Genomic DNA, 22,576 nt, shown 5'->3' on the forward strand with positions numbered 1-22,576 from the left:
CCCCGGGGTGGGATGCGGGGTGGGATTGAGCTCTCAGCCGCCCCAGGATGCAGGATGGGATGGAGGTCTTAGCTGCAGCCCCGGGGTGAGATGGAGCCTTTACCTGCTGCCCCGAGGTGGGATGCTTACCTTCTGCTCCCTGGCTGCCACCTGGCTGGTGGAAGCACCGAGCTGGAGTTGGGAAGCGCTGCAGAGGCAGGGGAGCTCCTGAATTGTCAGCCTCGGGTGCAATTAGGAGGAGAGAAATTATATGTATATATATTTCCATACCTGTACATCTTGAGCGCTGAGTGGGAAGGGAAGGATGGCATTCAGAGGGAAAATTCCCAGCTCCTGCTCTCAGCACCCACGGTGAATATTGTTTACTGATGGGTTGGAGCCGAGACCCTCCTACCGCTGGGACATTGCTCCGAGGGGGTTTTGCTTGGGAAAGGAAAAAAATCGGTGATCTCAGCCTTTCTCCCAGGGGTAAGGAGCCCCGCTCTTAGGAATGGTGTTTGACCTTTAAGCGTTTATTGGCTACCGAGGTTAAAATAAGCTTGAGATAGAAGTAAAAATAGCTTGCTGAAAGGTTAAATCAAAGGTTAAATTTGTTTTTCCTAGGAAAATTGAGGGCTGATGGCCAAAAATGAAGGCTTGGAGTAAAGCATGGGAGGGTACACGTTAGGTCTGTAGGCAGGGAGATGCAATTCATTGGAAGTAGTGCTGGCTGCTGGTAGTGTTTGACACCCAAGTTGGGGAAGTTGGTGGATAGGTGGTCCCCAAAGGAAGGTATTTCAAATAAGACCTGGTCTTTGCCTGTTTCTGGGTGTTTGGTACAAAGATTGGTGTGCCCATAGCAACTGTTGATTCTCCTCTGAGCTGGGGATCCTCAGAGACCTGTAGGATGGGGCAGCTGACTGTGGGCAAGGAGATGGGTCCCTGTGTCCCTGTGTCCCTGCCTGCTTCCTCTTGCCCGAAGGCAGGGGTGGTCCCGAGTGTCCGCAATAGCCTTTCTGATTACCTGTGCTCTGTCTGGGCTTGCTGAAGAAAAAGCATGGCTAATTAGAGGGTAAGGAGTCAGAAGAGGCAAGCGAAGTTATAAAGGTCAGTAGTAAAGGAATAAAACCCAAAACATCCCCCTTGTAGACGTGGAAAAGGGCAAAGCACAGGAAGTAAACGGGGCTTGGTTTGTTTTAAATTGAAATGAGATGAAGTTTTGCCCCAGGGAGCCAAGGCAGGGGTGCAGTGGAGGAGAGGAGGGATGGCTCTCCCTTCACCTGGGCAGTTGAGTTCTTGCTTAAGAGGTGGGAGCTAACAGCAGGCTGTGGAGGAGGCAGAGGAGCTGCAGGGACAGGCTCCCGCTGCCCAGAAAATGACTGTTCTGGGTACCAGGCTCGTGCCTTTCCACATTGACACTTCACAGGGTTACCAGGGAGGTTAGGAGAGGAGCAGGGTGGCTTCCCCACTCTAAGATGTAAGAACTGTGCACCAGGATCTGTTGGCACAGCCGCTGCGCATCCTTCGGTCAACAAGTTTGTTCTGTTGTTGTGAAACTGGGGCTGTGCCTGCATTGGGGATGCTGCTGCTCTGTCAGAGCCTCCTATAGCAGTGCTTGGCTCCAAAATGGTTAATGGAAAGGAAATCCTATGGGGACAACCGTTGTACCATCAAGGCTGAGACCTTCCAACCCTCCACCCTTCCTATAGTTATGCTTTCTGATACCGGCCCTTTTCTACTTTCTAACAACTGGCTGGTATTCCTAGACAGAGCAAAGGAATAGTTCAGGCAGGGGGGATGCACTGAGAGCAGCCCCTCTGCTCCACGGTACCCACCGGGGTGCAGACAATGGGACGGGACGGGAGGGGGGGTGCAGGACCGGGTGTCCCCGGGTGTTAGGGGTGCCTGGGAGCGGGGTGCGGGCTGGCCGGAGCGGTGTGGGTGCCGCTGGGGGCACTCTCTTTCTGTTTGTGTTCCTATTTCTGTGCTGGAAGAACAAACAGGGAAGTGGTTTTTCTGCAGTCTCATTGCAGCTCGCAAACAGAGCACATCATTCAGCCCGTGTTGCTCAACTGTCACAGCGTCAGAGGTGACGGCAAAGGGGGGACCGAGCGCGGCGCATCCCTGAGCGTGCGGGTGGGCGCTGGGGAGAGGCGATGACAAGATGACAAATACTTGGGGTTTTTTGGGTTTCATGCTGCAACTGATGCAGGTTTCTGTGCCTGTTCCCTGCGGGAGCAGGGAGCGCAGGCATGGATGCATTTCTCTGCTCACCACAGCCCAGAGTGGTTCATTCTCACAAACAGCCCCTGCAGAGCCTGTTGTGATGCTGCTGGGAGCTGCCACGGGAACTCGGATGTGCCAAAGAGTTTACAGGGAGCTGGGAGATATCACAGTTCCTCAGGGATTGTGGAGGGGTCCGGAGGGGGTGAGGAGCTGTTTGCTGGATGAGGCTGGATGATGGTTTAGTATGGATGGGAGCAGTGGGGAAGTGGGACAGGAGCTCAGGGTCTGAGCATCTCTGTGTGTGAGGAAGAGTTCTGCTGCCTTCACCTCTCCCTGGTTGCATGGGCTGGGCAGAGCTGCATCTCCAAAAGCTCCTCTCCAGCCCCTCCCCTGCAGGACCAGGCAGCCTGAGGCCATCACCTCAAATCTCTCTTAATTTGTCCTTGGTTCTAGTGATTCACATTTGTTTAGGCTGATGGGGGGCCATCCCTTGGTTTAGCATTTATCTGCCTTTCTCAGCTTGAACAAAGGCGATGCTGAACATGGGTTAAGTTTGCAGGCAGTTTTTGGGTTCGCAGGCCTTAGAGCTGGGCTTTGCCTGTGGATTTGTGTTGCAGACACTTCAGGGGGATGTTCATTTGTTTAGAAAAGAAACCCACATCTGTTTCTGTTTGAATTTTCTAAGCAAGCATACATGGAAACCTTCCTCTTGGTTGCTGGCTCTGTAAGAGCTGGGTTTTGGGCCAAGTTTGACCTAACAGTGACCTTCTCAAAGTATTACAAATTTTGTTGGTATTTGTTGATGATTTTAATGATGATGCCATGCAGGGAATGGGTCAGTTCAAGGTGAAATTAGCTTATAATGTAAACAGAAGAGTCATTTTGGAGCAGAGACTGTGTTTTGTGGAGACTCAGATGGCTTGAGATGTGCCCCAAGTGAATTGTTTCTATGAGCTCGGTGTGGGGCTTGTTGGGGCTGGAGCTCCAGTGCTTGGGAATGGGTGGGATGTGGCAGTGGGTCCCTGTGCTGGGTTCCAGTGGCTTCGCCAGCCACCATCAGACTTTACAACCCTGTGCTCCAGGTGGAAAAATGGCTCAGTTACTACTCCTACAGTAAACCCCTCTGTTAAGGACCATACTATGTCACTGCTCAAGAAGATGAGTCCATCAGAAAACAGCATCTTCTTAACACTGCCTGGAAGGTACCATTTTTTGAAAGGGCTTGGCTGAACCCTGTGGATTTTGCCCCAGATTTTGCTCCCTTCAGGCACACAGCACCTGTGTGGCTGGTGTGTGCCATCCCCATCCCAGGCAGCAGTTGGCTTTTCGTGCTGCTGTGTTCAGAGATGTCAGCGCTTTGCTCAAGCCAGGATTTCATTCAGAGCAATTTAATGCAATTTGGTTCAGAGGATGCTGTCTTGGATCCTGCCAAACAGTGGCAAAATGATTTCCTGAAGTAGAGCTGCTATTTTACCTGCAGTGTGAGCCACTGCTGTACGTGAATATAAATCCATGCTGTTCCACAGTGAGCATGTAACAGTGTGTTGTGTAGGACAGAAGCAGGACCAAGCTCAACTAAAGGGATGATCGGTGCATCTTCTCACATCTGTATCAGAGCCAAAGCCAGTCCCAGCATCCTGACAGCTGTGCTGTGCATTAATCATGCACCTTTTTCCCTCACTTGGAAGGCAAGCAATGCCCACAGCACTGTCTTGCTGTAAAGGCAAAGATGGGAAGCACTGGAGATTATCAGTAGCATTTCTTTGCTTCAGTTCAGGTGTTTCTTTTCCCCATTGACTTTGGTTTATTTAATCTCTGTGACGAGGAACTCAAGCAATAAAAGCACAGCTCCAGCTCTGTGCTCTGTTTGCCACTTCAAGCCAGTAGGAACCAGTTTAGAAGGTTCAGGTTGAATTCCCACTAACAGTAAGTAAACTGTAGTTAGAGCCGTCTTCAGTATCGCTTTCCCCAAGCAAAATCCGATGGTTGCCTGGAACAAGGCTGGTTTAATAACATCTGTTTCCCCTGGAATCCATGGGGGAAAGTATTGATATTGCCATACTCTTAAGGAACCTTTTGAATCTTGTTTTGACAGGGCAATGCTGATAGTTAAAGGTTTATGATACTTGGTAGTATTATCCCTTATAATGGTGTGATAAAACATAGCATATATAGTGTAAAATACAGGTGTTGCAAAGGTTCTATATGCTTATGTGGGACTTTTCCTGTTCTCTGGGGGGGATGGCATGCTTTGCCCTCCTATCCAGTCTGAGTGCTTCCAGTACCTTCTGCGACCAAAGCACACCAAAGCAGTGTTTTATTATCATTCCCATTTCCCAGTTGCGGAAGCAGCAGTGTGTGTGCCATGTCAGCACCCTGAGGTTCTTACAGGCTATCTCAGAAACCACTAGGAAGGTGTCTACGAGGTTAACTTTGTTTTCTGCAAGTGTATTTTAGCTTACAGCCTCTTGGAGAGGCCTCTGATCCATGAGTAGCCCTTTCCACCCAGCACTCCCTAAGCCCTGTATTGGGGTCACACTGATCAGCCACCAGCCACACTGATAAACTAGGGTCTTCAGAAGTAAAAATCTCTTCTTCCTTTCTTTTTCCCTTTCTCCTTTCTTCTCCCTCTTCCTTCTGTCTTTTTCCTCTTCCTTCTTTCTTTTTCCTCTACCTTCTTTCTTTTTCCGTCACCTACTGATAAAGGTACTTAACTTTCAACTTCAAATGCTTGGTTCCTGAGGGGCAACTTCAGGAGAGCCCTCTGATTTCAAGTGTTTCTATGGGTTGTTCATAGTCAAAAAGCGAACCAGCTTTGAAATGGGTCTTGTGTCCTCCCAGTTGGTGCAGTGGCACCCAGTGCCATGGTTTGAGCGGATGGAGAGCTCACAGCAGCTGTGCAGAAGCTGCTTGCTCACCCCCTGGGGCTGCACTGGAGCAGGCAGAGCAGCTCTGGGTGATGGGAAGTGTGCTTCAGGCTTGGCTAGAGCATGCTGGCTGTGTGACAGACACCAGAAGTCTTAGAAGTGGATGCTGCTTGAGTGGGAAGATGAGTCAGAGGGTAAAACCCCAGGCTTATTGTACACAGGGGTCCTCTTCAGCTCCAGGATGCTCGGACTTCCCCCTGCAGCCATACTGAAAGTGCACAGGGTTTCTGTTCTATGTGTGCACTTCTCAAAGTTGCAGCCTGGATGGGTGGCTCGCAGCAGGGATGTCTTTTGTCCCATCCGACAGCATCATGGTCCCTGGTGGGGTATCCTCGGGTGGTGATGCTCTTGCAGCAGCAGAGCCATTGCTTGGGAATCCTTCATAGGCAAATCACCATGCAAAGCTGGGCAGTCAGAGTGTACTCACTGGTGCTCCTAGGAGAAGGGAAAGCTGGTTGACATGCTGACACCCTTATAGAAAAGCCCTATGAGGATTGTTTTCTTCCTGTTTTTAAGCCCCTGGGTAGGTGTGTGTGTGTGAGGGTAAGTACTGGCTGGTGCTGAGGTAACTCTGTGTGCTGATCTGCAGAGATAACAGTGACTTGGTGCTGAGCTGGGTTTCCTGGACATCACATGTAATGTTCAATTTCTTTTGTTACAGATGGAAGAGAAACGACGCAAGTACTCGATCAGCAGTGATAACTCAGACACCACTGACAGTAAGACCTTTAATTCAAGGCTTTGAACGAGATTCACCTCCAGCAGGGAAAAGGCTTGAATAATTACTTTGCAAAGAGAGGAGGAAACTGCATTTACTGGGAAGTCTCTGCACGATGAATTGTGTGCGGGGCTGGGTTTGTCAGAGATGCAGCAACAACCTGATATCAATTTAAATGCCTGGCTGTGGCTCCTCTGTACTGATGAGAGTGTCTCCCTTCTGTGAGGAGCCTGGGCAAGGGGGAGCTGCTAATGGCAAATCTGCTAACGAAGCAAATACCCTTTGTAGGCAAGTTGTCCTTTCCTGCTGCAGCCTGCGACTAGTTAGCTCTTGATTGAGTTGTGCTGGGGGAAAGGGAAGTTTTTAGTGGAGTCAGGATAAAACCGGAGCCACCTTGTTCCCTCCTTGCTAGCTGAAGAGTGATGTGGGAAAAGGGATGAGGTTCAAGTCAGCAGAGCTTGCAGGCCCATACTTGCTATTCACCATGTACCTCACTTCATCCTCATTCAGGAAGGCACAGAAGCATGTGCTCAACAATAAACATGTGCTGGATTTTGGCTATAAATAGAGCGCTTCCCTCTCCCACTTCTTCCAGGGTTTCACCCAGTGCAGACATACCGCAGTGCCTTCGTGTTCAGTACCCTCCAGGCACCAGTCTAATCCCTTGTCTGGGCTCCTGAGTTTCACACTGGTTCCTGTTGGTTTCTTATGAATGTCACAGTAATTTCATCTGGGCCGTGCTGGGAATTTGCTCTCCACACTTTACAGGATCTGGCTGCTGGATACCCGAGAACGAAAGGGACTTTGCTAAAGACACTAAAACTTCTGGGCCTTTTCCTAACAGGATGATGGGGAGATTACAGGGGGTTATGGAAGCGCTGATCTCGCTGGGGTTGGCTGCCGTTCCCACAGCTATAGCCAAAAAACCTGTCAGCCTGAGTGGAGTTCGCACCATTGCTGCCAATGGGAAACTGCTGTTTGGCTGCTGGAGGGGACCCCCATCCTGCTGGAGCCATGGGGAGGGGGCTGGGGGCTGAGCCGTGCCTATGGGAAGTGCTTCAGGCTCTGTCAGCACCGCTGGCTTCTCGTAAAATGAAACATCTCTATCTCAGAGGAGGGTTTGTTTTGGAAGCCATGCTCCCAGCTTCCCGTCTCCTAATCCCCACATGCTCAAAGGCTTACGGAGCCGAGCCGTGCTAGCTGGCTGCTCTGCCTTTCAGGGGTAAGGCATCTTTAATCACAGTATTAAACAACATGGCCTTATCTCTGTTGGGCCTGGATATTCCTGCTGCAGGTGATAGCTAAGCTGTTGACAAATGCTCTCCGGCAGGATAACTGTAAACAAAGTGATGACCTTCCTTTCGATTCCTCTGCCAGGAAAGGATGGCAGTGGCACCTTATCTAAGCCTGTGTAGTTGTAGCACCATGTTGTAGCTAGGGAAGAGGGGGCAAGGTGGAAGTTAGTGCCTCAGTCTCTCAGTAGAAGCTGTGGATCTGGTGCTGCAATGCTCTGAAGAGCTCACTGAGTCCAGTGGCATTTCCCAGTGGCTGCAGCATGGGACTTCACCTGTGGGCTTTCCCTATGGAGTCCTGTTATGTACTGAAATGATTTAAAGAAAGGCATTTGTGTGGAGCCCAGTAATGCTACCTAGCTTGACACTGCAGTCAGAAAACCAGCTGTCCTTTGGGGATGACTGATGCCATCGGATCTGGGCTTCATTTCATGGAGTACAAGACAGCGAGTGCATCAGGCAAAGAGCACAGAGTGAACCAGTGCCTCCTCCCCTGCCAGCAGAAATAGGCACATGAGGTTTATCTGGCCTCATGGGGGACTCAATGGCCTGAGCTGGCAGAGGAAGGGACATTTCCCACCGTAGTGATGCTGCATCAGGGACAGCCCTTGTGGCCTGGGACAGCTCAGCCTCTGGCAGAACTCCTGAAGCCTTTGTGTGCATGGCTCCATCAGGTTTGGCAGTTCCTTACGTGCATGGTGTTGTTTCCTCCTGTTCAGCCATCCAAGGGTAAAATCAGTGTTAAACGGACTTATTGAGAGTTAATTTGCTGCAGCCCCACAAAAACGTGTCTATCTAGTGGAATCTGGAGGGGTCCTGCTCTCTAGAAGATCCAGATGTCCTCATCATTATAAAAAGGTTCCAATAATTAGTTTATTATTACTTATTACAAAATACATATCTTTGAGGTTTTTAGTCATAGTAACACACATGGGTTGGAAACAAAGATTAATAACATCATGGTCCCAGCACATTCCAGGCTTTAGCTGCCCTTGCCTTGTGGAAGGGGGTAGCAGTGGTGATGATGCTGCTCCAGTCAGGATGACGAGAGTCTGTTAATAATGCTCCCAGAGGATAGAAATCCCAAATCCCAAAGCAAATGCTGTCTTCCTGCTGAAAAGTGTAAATTCATTTACTTGATGTGTCCTGTTGCATGGTTCCCACCAGGTGCTGAACTGGCATGGGAATGATCAGTCCTGGCATGGACCCAATTTGGGCAGTGTTTCTGACCATGGGGTCTGAAGTCCTTGGGCAGTTCAGGTCCTTGTCTTTAGGCATCTTTGTTAGAAAACTTATAGTTTTACCTCTTGAATTCCTCATTCCAGCGGATCCCAGGAATGAGCCCTTGCTCATTCCCCCTTAGAAGCCGTTCTTATGTCTTTAGGTTTCTCATTTCTAATGTTTGCATTCCAGAAGCCTCTGTTTCAATCATCTATAGCAGTAGGAAAGTAATGTGAAGTACTTTTGGTGAAGTACCCTGGGATGTGCACACCAATAATGCCATGTCAATGTCTTACTGCCTCTTGGTGTTGACTCAAAGCGTTGGTTGAGGCTGGAGTAGTGGCAGTGGGGCTGGGGACAAAGATGGGGAATAAAATGGATCTGTTTTCCAGGTAACCTCTCTCTGTTGCCTTGTTGCAGGTCACACAACCTCCGCCTCCAGATGCTCCAAGATTCCAAATACCAAATCCCCCTGGTCACGGCAGAAGGAGAAGAAACCCTCTGAGGTACGTGGACTTTTGCCAGAGGAGAGCTTTTCTTTAGGGAAAATCCAGATGTGGTGGCAACTGATATGCCCACAGCTGGCTGCGGGTGGTGGGTACCAGGACAGGATATCCTCCAGGATGCTGGAGCCAGTGGTGCCTTGGCCTTAGCCTTGTGCTTGGCTCTGCTGGGAGGAAGCAGGCAGAGGTACCCTGCAGACATCACTGATGGAGGGTGAGGGGTTCTGGTGCTCACTGCATCCCTGTTGATACAGGTGGGGAGAGGTGGAGTTTGGTAGGATTGGGAGGTCCTGCAGTATCCGGGTAGCTACATGCTGAGGTTCCCTGGTTTGGTGCCTGCCTGGATGCCCTTTCATTGATAGCTCAGGTTATAGCACTGATGCCAGGAAGGGTGGCTCAGTGGCACAGGGCTCCTCCCCGTGAGCCACTGGGAGGTTCAGGGCAGTGAAATGAGACACGACACAGCTGAGTTGCAGATCATGTTGTGTTGGATTCCTCCTGTCATGGGGCTCAAGGGCATTGAGCTGAGGCCATTGGTGCCTGACCTTGCTGCAGGGTTTTCCCTTGCTCCTGACTGGCACAGGGCAGTGCTGCCTGCCCCGGGGCATTGCCCTGGTTGCCCTTTCCAGCTCTGTGTTGCAGGGACTGCGACCAGGTCAGAAGAACTCTGCTTCCCAAGGACCGTGCTGGAAGGGATGATGCTGTGCCCTGTTTTCCCTCGCGTGCCTCGGATACATTTCCACTAGACATGGAAACTATACCAGGCATGAGCTGCTGTTGTAGCAACTGCAGTGTTTAGTGGTGGTCACCTTCCTTTCAAGAGCAGTATGAGCAAAGCCAGAGGGACATTGTTCTTGCATTCCCTTTCCTCTGGACCGGGGTCTGGAGTCAAACAGAGCTATGTTTAGAAGCAGGTGAGGCTGGCATGGCTGATGTCTGCTCACAGGCTGTAAACTCCATCCCAGGCCCCTACGTTACACCTCTCCTGAGGCTGTGGCTAAGCACAGACCTCTCTAACATCCTCCCTTTGCATCATGCTGAGTAGAGATTTTGAGGTTTTCCTGTGGTCACTGCGTGAATCACAGCTGCGCTTGGCTGTTGCCACTCTGACACATTTACATTGGTACATCTAAGGGATTGGCTATGGATAGAGACTTTAAAAGTCTGAGTTGTTTGTGCTTTGGATAAAGAGAGGGGCTGAAAAGCTGTTATTACCAGCGGAGGTAGTTGGAAACACTCCAGAGAACAAAGAACCAGGGTGCAGGTGCCACTGGCTGCTGACAAGGCTGTTGGGATGTTGTGCATTAGGGCTGGTAATGCTGTTTTTTGGTTATAGATGTGTCTCTTGAAATGGGTGAGGGTGTAATCTGTGAGCTGATCCCCCACTGAAAAAGTGAAGCATTTTGGGCATCTCCTCCTGGGACACTGTTATCCCCCTCTGTGAAATAACAGCCCATCCCTGTGCCTGACATGTCCATAAGGGCATCACATTTGACATGGAGGTGTCTTCAGGGGTCCTGCAGAGACGCTCATCAGTAGACCTGGTCACACGTGCAAAGATGTGACTTGTGACACCCACAGTTTACTCGTCTGCTAATGAAGCTACTGGATAGAAGTCCCAAGACTCCCAAGTGAAAACACTTCTGCACTGGAAGGATGTTCAGACCCGGATCCAAGTTTTGCTGCTGTACAACAGCTGGAGTGAAAACTAGATCTCAGTCCTCAGCGCCCGGCAAGACATCAGATGGGGAGCCTGCAGGGGCCAGGCTTATCTCTCTGCTTCATGCTCTGTTATACCCAGAGGATAGTTCTCAGTGAAATGTAGCTCTGGAACAAATAAAGTGAAGCAAAAGCTTAACAGTGCCCAGCTTAGCAACAGTTGGGACAGAAAGTGAACCTCGGTGGCACATCTGAACTGAAACTCCAGGGGAATTTGGGGAGGCCGTGAGTAATTACTCAAGTTGGAGTTGGGCCAGGATGCTCAAGCTGACAAACCATCTTTTACAAGAGCATGGTGGGAACCTGAGCAGATGGGAGCAGCCCAGGTCTCAGCTGGCCTCCCCTTACCCTGCATCTCCCCCTCAACTGCTGGCATCCGGCTTTGCTTGAATTCAGCTCCAGGTGAAACGCAGGGGTCAGGAGAGCATGTCCATGGGGTTGGATATGGGATTGCCACACACAGCAGGTCCAAGACCTGTAGCAACACATGGAGGTCATCCCAGTGAGGGCTGGTTTATGGATTTCCTCTAGGACAGCATCTTCCATGGTTTTCCATGAGTGACCCAGTGTTTCTCGCTGTGAGCATCCAAGTGTGGCATCCACTGTCTGTCGCCTGTGAAACCTGCAGGGTTTGGCCTGTCCCAGGGGATTGCTTGTAGGAGCCCTGAAGCATTTCCGGGACAGAGTGGGATGGGCATTGTGTCCTGCGGGGCAAGTACTGAGAAGCGTAAAGCATAAACCACACCGCTGGCAAACTGCTTCACGTGGAATAGTGAAGTGCCTTTCTCTTTGCTATCTATGCAGGATGGAAGCCACAGGAGGGTAACAGGGAGAGCGTGATGAATGTATTGTCAGATGTTGAACTCCCCTTGGGGCAGTGTGCCCCAGACATTGTGGGCTGGACCAGCCTTTCAAACAGTAACTCAAACTCCAGGTTCCACATGGATTGTAGCTTTATCAAGAGCTGAGCTGCTGTCGAGGCAAGGGGGTTATGGGGATGTCCAGAGGGGTGGTGATGCTGGAGGCCAGCCTGGGGGAGCAGGGGTTTGTGTGCATGGAGAGTTGTCCCTCTCAAAGTCATGGCCCTGTTACTCTGCGAGCTGCAGTCTGCATTCCCCCTGCCAACCCGAGCAGGAGATGAAACAACTCCAGAGCATTAGTGTTCCATAGTTATTAGCCAGGTCAGGGGGTGATGTTTATTATGAAAGACTCTGTGAGAAGGGATTAACTCTACACATTAAAAACCACCCGATACAAGGCATCTGGAAAAACAAGCTTCTTAACATGGAAAAGTACTGAGCTGTTTGTAAACATCCGCCAAGGGGGCCATTGCCAGCGAGGGCGATTATATTTATCTGTGCCTGTCACGGGGCTCTGCCCGGGCTCTTTCCTGATGTGTCCCAGGCACCAGGCCTCTGTCCCGGCTGCCTCCCTTGCAGAGGTGACGCTTGTCCTCTCCTGCCCCAAGCATGGGCAGCAGAGACCTCAGGGCTGAGGGCCAGTGCGATGCCAATGGTGCCCCAGCCATGGGCATGGCTCTGCTGCCCTGCTGGTAGGCAGAGGATGGATGTGGGCAGGTGCCAGCAGCTTCTTGCATCTGCATTGATAGGAGTCTACCAATCTGGTCATTTTAATTAATCCCATTAGAGTTTGTTTGTCTCTGAACCTCGGCTCAATGGAGCATGGTGGTCGGTGCCCATCCCATCAAGGTGCATAGTGAGGAGATGCTGGCTGCACTCCCTGCTCCAGCAGCTGGAGGCAGGAGGATGCTCACTCAGGTCCTCCCTTGTTTTGAATGCTGAATCTGCAGCAGAGAGTAAGATGTGCCTGAAGCATGGATTTCTGCTGCTTTTAGTGGCGCATTAGTGCAGTCCTGCCCCTGGCTATAGGGCTGCTGGGGATGTGAGCGCAAGCCTCACTGGTTAGACTGCCGTCATTGAGCCCTCTCTCCTGTTCCTGACAGGGAACAGTTGTCAGTGTCTAAGGAGAGAATACAGGAACAAGGCCAGTGTGTAGTGATAGCTGCCGGTTCTATCTGCCAGCTCCTGGCCATCAGCAGCCTGGGGACTCCCTCAGATGCTGCCTCTGAATCACTGCCTTAGCTGGGGTGTCAGTCCTGAGCTCCTCAGCTACTTGTGATGCAAACCACTACCCTGCAGTGAGTTGCACTGATAGAATATGTAGTGGGGAGGAAAAGAACCCTGCTTTTTGTGCTAACCACCTGCCTGGCAGCCCTGCAGCCATCCTGTTCCGAGCTGCAGAGCCCTGCATGGTCTCAGCTCTCCTCAGTGTGTGCTGCTCCTCTTGCCGGACATCCTCATCACCCTTCTCCTTCAGTCCAGACCTTCCTGGAAGCGAAGGGGGACCGCAGCTGCAGGCAGGGTTCAAGCTGAATGGGAATCCACAAGATTTATACAATTTACATTATTTTCTGCTTGCCTTGTTTAGATACTGCTTCCGTGTTTTGAAGGATGCCTTTTTATATCTCTTTACAAGGATTTAACCCTTTTAGCAAACATCCTCCCTGTTTTCCTTCTAAAACCTTCTAAAAGCTAACTGTTAGTGCATCAAATCTTGGTTTCCCCCCTGTGATAGGTGTATCATGGCCCAGTGCAATGTGAATTTAGTCTCTGGGCTTTCCATGCTTGACTAAGGGCTTTTATGAGCATGGCCAAGCAAGACTGGACATGCTTTTGCTGGGCTGGATGAGGAGTAAATCTGTCTCTGTTGAAAGATTTGACTGCAGTGGCTTTGTCACTTTTCCCGAGCTGACATGGGAATAGCAGATTAATACCATTGTCTTCTGAATGCTGAGAAGGGCCAGACAAAAATGCTTCTTGTTCCTATTTTAAATTCTGTTGTTCATTGGATCTTTAACATTCAGTATTGTGAGAGGAAACAAGACGAGATGAAGAGATAGCAGGCTAGCTCCCAAATGAGCATGAGAGTAAGTATTTTTTCCCCCACAGGCAGATAGTATCACTGCTTACACGCACAAACCAGGCATTGCTGTGCTTCTGAGCCTTGCTACTGAACATCACTGCTCCTTTCCACTTGGAAAGGGCTGGAAAAATGCGATATAATGGCAGGGAAACAGGGCTGGAGGGGAGCGGGGCTGGCCAGCCAAGGGCTGCACCCGTGGAGGTGCCGGCTCAAGCTGATGCGAAGACAGTTTGTACAACCAAAAACTATTCCCAGGGCTCCCATTGTTCCCGTTGTTTTCTCTTTCTCTGAAAATCCTTGTGACTCATGAGCTACAGCAAACAATTTTATGCTTGAGAGAGTGAAGGGCTAATAGCACTGGCTGGAAACGAGCAGGGAGCCCTGCAGATGAGGCAGGCAGGCTGGTCCTGGGGTGGAAGGAGGAAGGGGATTATGGTTGTGGGGTACACAGGACACAGTTGCCTTGGGAGAAGAGTTCTAAACCAAAGCCTAAGGAAAGCCTGCTCTCTTGGTGTCAGAAAGCATTCCTACATCCTTTCTGTGCTGACCTGCTGCTGCCGGTCTCACTACGGAGAGGTGGTCCGTGTGAGATCCCATATGGCACTGTGGATGTGAGGGCACTGTGTGAGCATCGCAGATGTGTTACAGGGTTATAGGAGGGAATCGATTCAAATTGGGTTATAGGAGGGAATAGATTCAAAATAGAATAGATTCAGATGTGAGGTTTGAGACGCAGGCTGTGGTCAACACCTCTCCTGTTCCTCCTCTTCCTCCTGAGCACATTGTGCTTTCCACCATGCACTTGATTCTGAGCGTTGGGCTTCCTTTCTCTTATGCTTCAAACCAGTGCTTTGCAGTTTGAAGTGCTTTGGAAAGGAATGTTTTATCCTAAAACTGTCAGGGATATGGATGTTACTGCATGTTAAAAGAGCTGCATCCCATGCTGGGAATGGGAGAAGGGTCAGAGCTCATCCTTCCATCCCAAGGGAAAGGTCTAAAAGCCCCAAGGGTGCAGGGGGAAATGAGTAACGCAATTCCTGCCAGCTCAGCAAGCCCTATGTGTGGGGACCTGTCCTGCTGGAGCCCATCTGTGCCTGACTGAGCCTCCTGCTGCCTTCAGAGCTGGTTTTCACCCAGGCTGGTTTGCAGACCTCAGAGCACCCATGCTGGGTGCTGCCGAGGTCGTGACGCCTCACCGGGTGTGCTCATCCATGTGGATCCTGCCTGGCGGTCCCTGGGCTGGCTGCTGCTTCCAAAGCTAATTAAAACCAGTGCTAGCTGAGTGTTTCTTCTCATTTCGAGTTAAAGCCCAAACCAGATAGGGCTCTTTGGCTCCAGCCCAGGAGCTGGTTTCGTATGAGTGGAAAGTCTTTGCTGCAGGATCTGAATGTGGTGTTTTCAGGTTGGTGTTTGGAGTTAAGGGAGTAGTTGGCAGGCTCAGACCGATGGTGCAGCCGCTTGGAAAGCTGAGATCTTGACAGAGCGCATCAAGTGAGAGCTGAATGGTGGTGAGATTGACGGGCCACTCTGTTAGAAGGGATTGTGAGTGAGTCAGAGCACCTGGAAATCAAGATGAGGATTGCACAGAAAGGTGGTGAAGTACAGACAGGGGCTGGTCAGCTGTGGAGGGCACAGAGGAGGTGGAGAAGGAATGCTGCTACAAAGTGTTTTAGTCTGGGACTCTTCAGGGAGGGAAGGGAGTGCAGTTTGTGATGCCGTGTGGCATTCCTATTGCCCTTCCCTTCATAGTGAGGCACTGTGTGCCATGGCGTCTCCTTCCAGGGGTAGGTGTTTCTCTCAGAGGTTGTCCAGGCGTTGGACAAATTAATGTTGGTCCATGAAGAGCTCATGGAGGTGCCTTGCAGCCATTTTGGGATGCAGGGAATGGCTGTGTCTGATGGGTGAAGCAGTAGACTGGAGCTAAACAAGGGGCATGTGGCTCAGGCAGGAGCTGAATCCAGCCCCTGCTTTGCAGGTATTTGTCATAACCACAGGACCATCCTTCCCACACCAAGCTGGATCCAAGTAAGGCATTAGGATGTGAAGATTGGAAGATGTGTAATATTTAATTAGCTTGGGGGGATTTTTTTATTTTGAGATAAAATTAAAGCAGCTTTTGCTTCGCAACAGAAAATTACAGAAGTAACAGAAAATACTGATGTATCCTTGTGGAATGTGATGGTTTTGGTGTCCCAGTGACTTTTGACATTCCTGGAACTCTAGGACCAGCTGTCCTGGGAAGCAGTCACTCCACCACTGCAAGCTGGTGGGATGAAAGGAGGGGGAGGTAGAGATCTGTAATACAAGCTTGCCTGGCTGGTGAGATGTGAATACCAAGGCCTGACGGCTCACAGACCTTAGAAATGAAGCCTGCCCAGAGCAGCTGGATCTGCAGGACCAGGCTGTGGTGGTGGTTGGACAGGAGAGATGTGCTCGGGTCTGTGCTGTCCAGTAGTTCTTTGGTCTCAGAGCAGTACAAAGGCATATCTTAGGCTATTGCAATTGCACTTCTTTTTCCCCATCTCTAAAGCTGATGCTAGCAAAGGGCGAGGTTGGCCCCTGGGCGCTGGTGTGATGCATCTCTGAGCATCACTGAATCCTGCCTGCGGTTCCCGAGCAAGCAGAGGTAATAAAGGGAACGTCTCAGTTCAGCCTTCACTGTTGCCACGGATCGATAGGCAATAAACCAGATCCACTGCCGGCCTGGAAGGGGAGGCCGGAGCCTGGCCAGGGCTGGGGGGGAGGAAGCGGGGCAGCCGAGACAATTTGTCAGCTCCTGCAGCCGGGGAGAAACAGTAAACACTCTATTGAGGGAAAATTGCTTGTTTTCTGGTACCAAACTTCCTCTTCACCGCCAGGTCCTCGGTTCATCAGTGCCCAATTTATCCTTTATTTGCTTTTCATAAATAATTCAGAGGAGTTTGAGTAGAATAATTGAGTCTTTTCCCAACCCTAATCCCAGACAATTCAAAACAAAAAGACATTTAGATTACAATTTGAGCGTATTAGCTGTTGGGAGATTTCCAGACAACTGATCTGCTTTCCTTTACAATTTCTGTGCCGTTTCGCTCGTTTCTAAAGTGTTCTGCTTTGATAGTTAATAATTTGAGCATTTCCAGCCCTTCATGAAAAGACAGAGGCGTCACTGTGATAAAGCACGGCCGCGCGCGCTGCCTTTGGATGGGCAAGCTTATCTGTTTTCCAAGGAGGAACTAAATAAATGAAGTTGTGAGATTGCAAATCCAGCCCTCGATGTGGCTTATCGTCTGCAGGGAAAGAGATACAATCGTGCTGATTTGGCTTAAAATTAAGACTAAGCTTCTGCACCGATGCAGGCTGAAAAGCCAGAAGGGATGAGTTTGGGGAAGACTTAATGCAGGAAAACATGAGCCTGGGATCTGCTCCATGCAGGGGGGAGAAATTAGACCTCGGGCTGATCTCTGTGCTGTGCTTTCCAGTGCAGAGGCTATGAGGTACGTTTGGCAGTTTGCTGGAGGGTTTTGCATCTGCTGAGGGTGTTGCAGAGCATTGGTGAGGCTGGTCCTGTTGGTTCAAAGTGGTGGTGAGTGGTGTGGGATGCATGGCCAGCTCACCTGCCTGTGGGATGCTCCAGGGTGCTGGACGGCCAAAGCCATGACCCCAGCTAACAGCTGAGAGCACTAAGGAGGTTACCTAAATAATAGCTATAAGCAGGGTAAAATGTGTTTAGTTTCTGACATGAAGATCTGGTTTATTTCCTACCTGTGGGCAGCAGCCCAAGGGGGGGAACAGGCTCCCCAGCAGCCCTACCAGCTCCTCCTTAGGCTGGTTGCATGATGCAGTTCATGCTCCTCCGTGATGCTCTTCATCAGTAGGAGGAAGGTGATGGCCTCGTGTTACAGCAAAGTGATGGGGCTCATCACCTCTCAAGCTCTTGCCTGGTGCTGACTTTGCAAAAGAAAGTGAGGATCCTTGTTTGGGGTAAGGCTCTGCAGTGGGTACCAGCATCCGAGGGAGAGAGGATGCCAGGGGTATTTATGACATGGCTGGACCCTTGGGAGGGCTGGAAAGGGCAGTCCTATGTCCCCATCACTGCTCCTGTGCTGGCTGCCAGGTCGTGTGCCTGCAGCAGCAGCATGAACATGCCTGTTGCCTGCCCTGCGCTGCCTGTGGGGCCCTGGAGGAGCTGTGTGTTTGTGTGCCATGAAGGAGTGATGCAATGCTCCTGTACCCCACAGCATCAAAGCGGGTATCCTCAGGAGGTGATGGAGTTGGCAGTAAAGGAGGTGGAGGGCACTTGGATGTCAGCAGGGTCCAGTCCAGGGAGGTTTGAAACATACTGGGTGCCCAGCACATTTGGAAGCCATTCCTACCTGGCTTTGCCCACAGATCCCAAGGGTGAATGTCTCCAAAGCAGTGTTTGCTATAGCAGTTTGGCAAATGGAGCAGTATGGAAGTGGTGCATCCCTCCTGACAAGGGGCTGGTGGCTGGAGCAGGGAGGTGGCACCATCCTTTAAACCGCCCTCGGCCACTTGTGATCCAGGCACAGAGGAGCATCTCATCCATCAAAGCAGAGCAGTCAGATGTGAGAAGATTCACTTGGGTTTGTGTTGTCCTCATTGGAGATGAGCACCAAACCTCAGTACTGGAGATGCTGTTTGCCCGAGTTGTGACCCTGGCAGTGCAGGGGTGCCAAGAGCAGGGGGTATTTCTACACTGTATTTTAAGGACCAAGCCACAGTGGGGTTACTTTGCTTGTGTTGCTCTGCAGCCCCGGAAGGGCTGTGATATTTCACATATCCCTTCTCATGTTTAATTAACGTCTGGCTTCATATTTTATCATTCTGTTAAAGTTCTCACACTGGCAGTGTATTAAAAGGTTACTGTGGCGTCTGCATCCGTGCGTTTGTAGCACAGAGACTTAAAGGACCCTGATCTTTCTCAAGCTGAACCTAATTCTGACTGTAATATGTAGGCTGTTAATTATGTTTGTTGAAGGATGCGCTGAGGCTGTGTCTGGCCAAGTCACATCAGGTTTATATAGGCATAGGCAAAAATATCTCAAAGCAGATGCATCAAGAGGTAGTAGTAAGATTCAAAGCGGACCCAAGATGGAAAAGGTTGTTTATGTATTATATTTAACTCTAATTGGGTTAGCAGCTGAGACTCTGAGGATTAAATAAACTGACCTAAATACTGGTCTCAGTGGTCTTAGTTAAAGTCTGGTTTCCTGTATCTCAGCCGATTTGGTTTCCCAAGTTCTCTCCAAAGGCAGTTATCTTTGTATGAAAGGTGTCAAGCCATATTTTATCATTTATTGTGGCTCTGACAGAGCAATACTCATTTGGGGAATAGACCCTGAGAATTGAACAGTGTCTGAAGAAAACACCTGATCCATCCCAGCCCCACAGAAGGTTAATGCAGAAGAAGCAGGGATGGGGTAGATAGAGCGAGCTGGTGTCCAGGCATGATTGCTGGCACTGTTAGTTATTATCTCAGCTAATAGCAGATGGTAGAGAGGAAGAAATCATCCATTTTCATTTACAATTTATTTTTGTGCTGCAAGAGGCAGGATTGCTCGAGTCATTGCTGTCAGGCAATCCTCTGGAAGGAAAATCTTATTTACTGTGAGGGGTATTTTTGGAATGAGTTTTTTATTGGAGTATATTGGGAGAAGACTGTGCAGGACCAGAATGGAGATGGAGAGCAAGCCCATTCTCTGAGGGGCTCAGAGGGTTTTCATAGAGGAGGGGGCCAGTGTTGGTTATCACAGGAGGTTTCTTGGGGCAGGAGAAATCTGTGTGTTTGGCTGTGGATGTGTAAGTAGGAACCTGGATCACCTTTTAGTGGATGTTTTCCAGCTGTAGCATAACCCCTCATGGCTATATTTTGCCTTGTGATCCTTGGTGACCACTGGAGCAATTGAGCCCTAACGGGGTACCTTCAGCTTTTGGGTGTCCCTGCTTGAGGTGATGTGATGGGGACATGAAGGTGTTGAGGGCAGTGAGGTGACATGATGGTGGTCAGGGCTGTGTGTTCCCCACAGCTTCATTCACACAAGAGCATCGTTTACCCCAGTAAGGCTGATGTGGAGAAGCCCAGTTGCTGTGCATCCCTTGGCATTTGGAGTAGGTACTCTTGTGCCTATGTTGAAAACATTCATCCCCTAAGAGGAAGCAGCCTCTTGTTTCTTCAGTTCAGTAGTGATGTTCCATCTGTGTCTGAGCTGAGCTTGCACCCTCTGCCAGACCCCTTCACTTTGCCTGTTGGACCTTTTCTTTATTCCGGTGCAGGTTTTCCGTACGGATCTGATAACAGCCATGAAGATCCCTGACTCCTTCCAGCTGAGCCCCGATGAGTACTACGTCCTGGCCGATCCCTGGAGGCAGGAGTGGGAGAAGGGTGTCCAGGTGCCAGCAAGTGCTGAGGCCATTCCTGAGCCTGTGGTCAGGTAAGTGATTGGGGTTCCATGTGCCTGGTCCTCTCTGCCAGGTGGGATGGACACCATCTTGGAGTGCCTATAATGGGGATGCGCGGGATCCTGGGCTTGCACAGAGATGCAGGGGACCTCCTGCTGCATCTTGTCTTAGGCATTTGCTTACTGAAAGTCCCTCTTGCGTGCACAGCAGGTTGCTGTGCCGAGTGACCAGCTCCTTGTTTGCTCTTCACTGGGGAAGTTTTAGAAAGACCTGATAAAATCAAAGGGAGGATAAAAACCTGCCAGGGGAAAACCACCCAGAACCACCTCTGCTTGGCTGCTTGATGCATCTCGGTCTAGAAACCCATGGCTCTGCTGCTGTTTCATGGCAGGGGTGCAGGAGCTGGCCCTTGAATTGAAACCTTCCCTCTTTACCATGGAAGCTGCTTGTGGAAGTGTGATGGGCATGCGAGGTTCGTGACTTGGAAAAGCAACCCAGGAAATAGAGAAGCATCTCCCAGACCTCGGTAGCAACGACGTCTATCGGCCTAGCTCGGTGTCTCATTAGCTATTTTAAAATAGGGAACTCGGGTTTAAAATAGACACTCAAACAGCTGCTCGGGCTAAAAAAGAAGAGGCGTGGGGGAGCTGCTACCCATTCGCTCTGTGTGTGGGAATATCCCAGGGTGATGGGTGAAGCGCGGGGGAAAGGCTGGTGCTGCTGGTGGAGGAGGGAAGCAGGCAGGTTGGGAAGGGACCCCAGAACTGGCAGGATCAGACCCTAAACCTCACAGGTTCAGATCCCCAGCTCGCAGGGTTCGCGGGAGCTTTGCAGCTCCCCTATTCCCCCCGTGGTGCGTGACCCCGGGTGCGCATCGTGTAGAAACACCGCTGACAGCATCGTGATGCTGCCCAGGGCACGGGCTTTGCCGAGGGGCTTGGGTAAAGCTGGTGGAGGCTCTGCTTGTCCCACAGCAACAGCAGCTGCTCCTGCAGCTGCCGCCCCTGCTGCTGAAGTAAACTTTTGTGTACGTTCCCCTTCCTCCCCCCGGGGAAAACAGAGAGAGAAATGAAACTTTAATGAGGCTGAACACATCAAAAGGGAAGTTGTAAAGGGGCTGTTGAGTTGATTTAATCCTTGGGAAGGGAAAAAAAAAATCCCAACCAAAAACCCAGACAAAAAAAAAAAAACAGCAAAAAAATAAGGGGAAAAAATCCTCCTGTGTGTGGAATATCTTTTTTTAGTTGTCTTTGATAGCTAACCACAGTCTGGGCTCCTCAGTGCTCTGCTCCCCAGCTGAGGCCTTGTGCCGGTGCTATTTCCAGCTGAAAAGTGATAGTTTGGCTCTGCTGGGGCTGGTGGTGCCCATGGGAAGGCAGCCTGACCTGCGGCTGCTGCGGGCACTGCTTCCTGGTGCTCCATCGGGTGCCTTCTTCATCTCAGACCTCGGAGCCTGGGTTCAGGGCAGGCTGTGGATGTGCTCCTCTGCTTTTCCCCAAGCCCTTGGTTTTGGAGATCCTGGGGAAGCTTTCCCACTGCTGCACATTCCCACACAGGGGTGCTCCTAAAGCGATGCTGGTGCAGGTCATCCCTCCTGCATCCCCATCCTGCTGTCCTGTTCTAGCACCAGCCCTTTCCCAGTATCTTTCACATGTTTTTGGGCTGCTGTCATGTCTCCTCTCTGTCCTCTCTAAACTAAGCAGATCCATTTATTTTAAGCTTCCATCTAAGGCTGTTTTTTCCAGAGTTGTGTCATCATCTTCCAGGCTTCCCCTGGTCTCACTCACGTCACCACAAGGACGTGCCCACAGGCTTCAGAGGGGACATCAGACACCCCAACCCCGCCTGGTGCTGCACACTCACGTTGAGCTTGGGTTTCACTTCCACCACCAGGTCATGCTCTGAAGGATTCCCTAGTACTTTGGGTTATTTTGCTCATTGGATTGTTCTCAGGCTCAGCACTGTGCCATAATCCTTGATGAATTGCCTCTTGTGATGCTTCCAGCTCTTGCTCAACGCCTGTTTGAGTTCAAGCCTTGCTCTCCAAAGAGTTTGTGACTTCCCTTGAAGTCATACTCAGCAGACTGAGCAAGAGCACCCATGTCTGTGTGAGGAAGCCTGGCCCTGCAAGAGGTGTCAGCACAGCCCACGGCCACCGGGAGCAGCTCCTGATAGGTAGTGTTGAAGCCTTGCTAAGTGAAGATGGATCCCATCTGCTCCTCTCTTAACCACCCACCGCAGAGGTCCTGTCCCATGTCAGATGGTTCTTATCCCGTTACTTTCTGTGTGCATTCGTATAGGTTGAGTGTTTCAGTGGTTTTCCCTGAGTTTTATTCGGGTAGGCAGGTATTGAGTATCATCTTCTGCTCTTCTGAATTGTGACGTCCAGAGATCCTCCATCACTCAGGTGGATTTCTGCAGCCCCTCTGGGTTGTGATGTTCCTCAGTCATCCCAGGCTGCTCATCCCAGGCTGCTGTGGGATAATGCTGCTTAACCCACAGCCTTCACTTCCTTGGAAGTCTTTCCTCACTTGATGCTCCATATGCCTGTCCTGCACCATGTCCCATATGCCTGAACCGTCTCTTGGCTGGCAAAACAGGGAGCATGGCCTGACGGGCTTTGTCCTTAGTCCGAAGCCTGCTTGGGAT

At 50.6% G+C, this 22,576-nt stretch overlaps 1 protein-coding gene across 1 annotated transcript in view; it reads left to right on the plus strand.

The window, feature by feature from the left end:
• The window catches only part of JADE2 (jade family PHD finger 2), a 76,155-nt gene that overhangs the window by 1,254 nt on the left and 52,325 nt on the right, over positions 1–22,576 (plus strand). The window contains 3 exon segments of the mRNA XM_034066783.1: positions 5,794–5,851; positions 8,784–8,869; positions 19,802–19,959. Coding sequence (XP_033922674.1) covers positions 5,794–5,851; positions 8,784–8,869; positions 19,802–19,959 — 302 coding nt within the window.

This window comes from Melopsittacus undulatus, chromosome 10, assembly GCF_012275295.1.
Source record: "Melopsittacus undulatus isolate bMelUnd1 chromosome 10, bMelUnd1.mat.Z, whole genome shotgun sequence".
Lineage (NCBI taxonomy): Eukaryota > Metazoa > Chordata > Aves > Psittaciformes > Psittaculidae > Melopsittacus > Melopsittacus undulatus.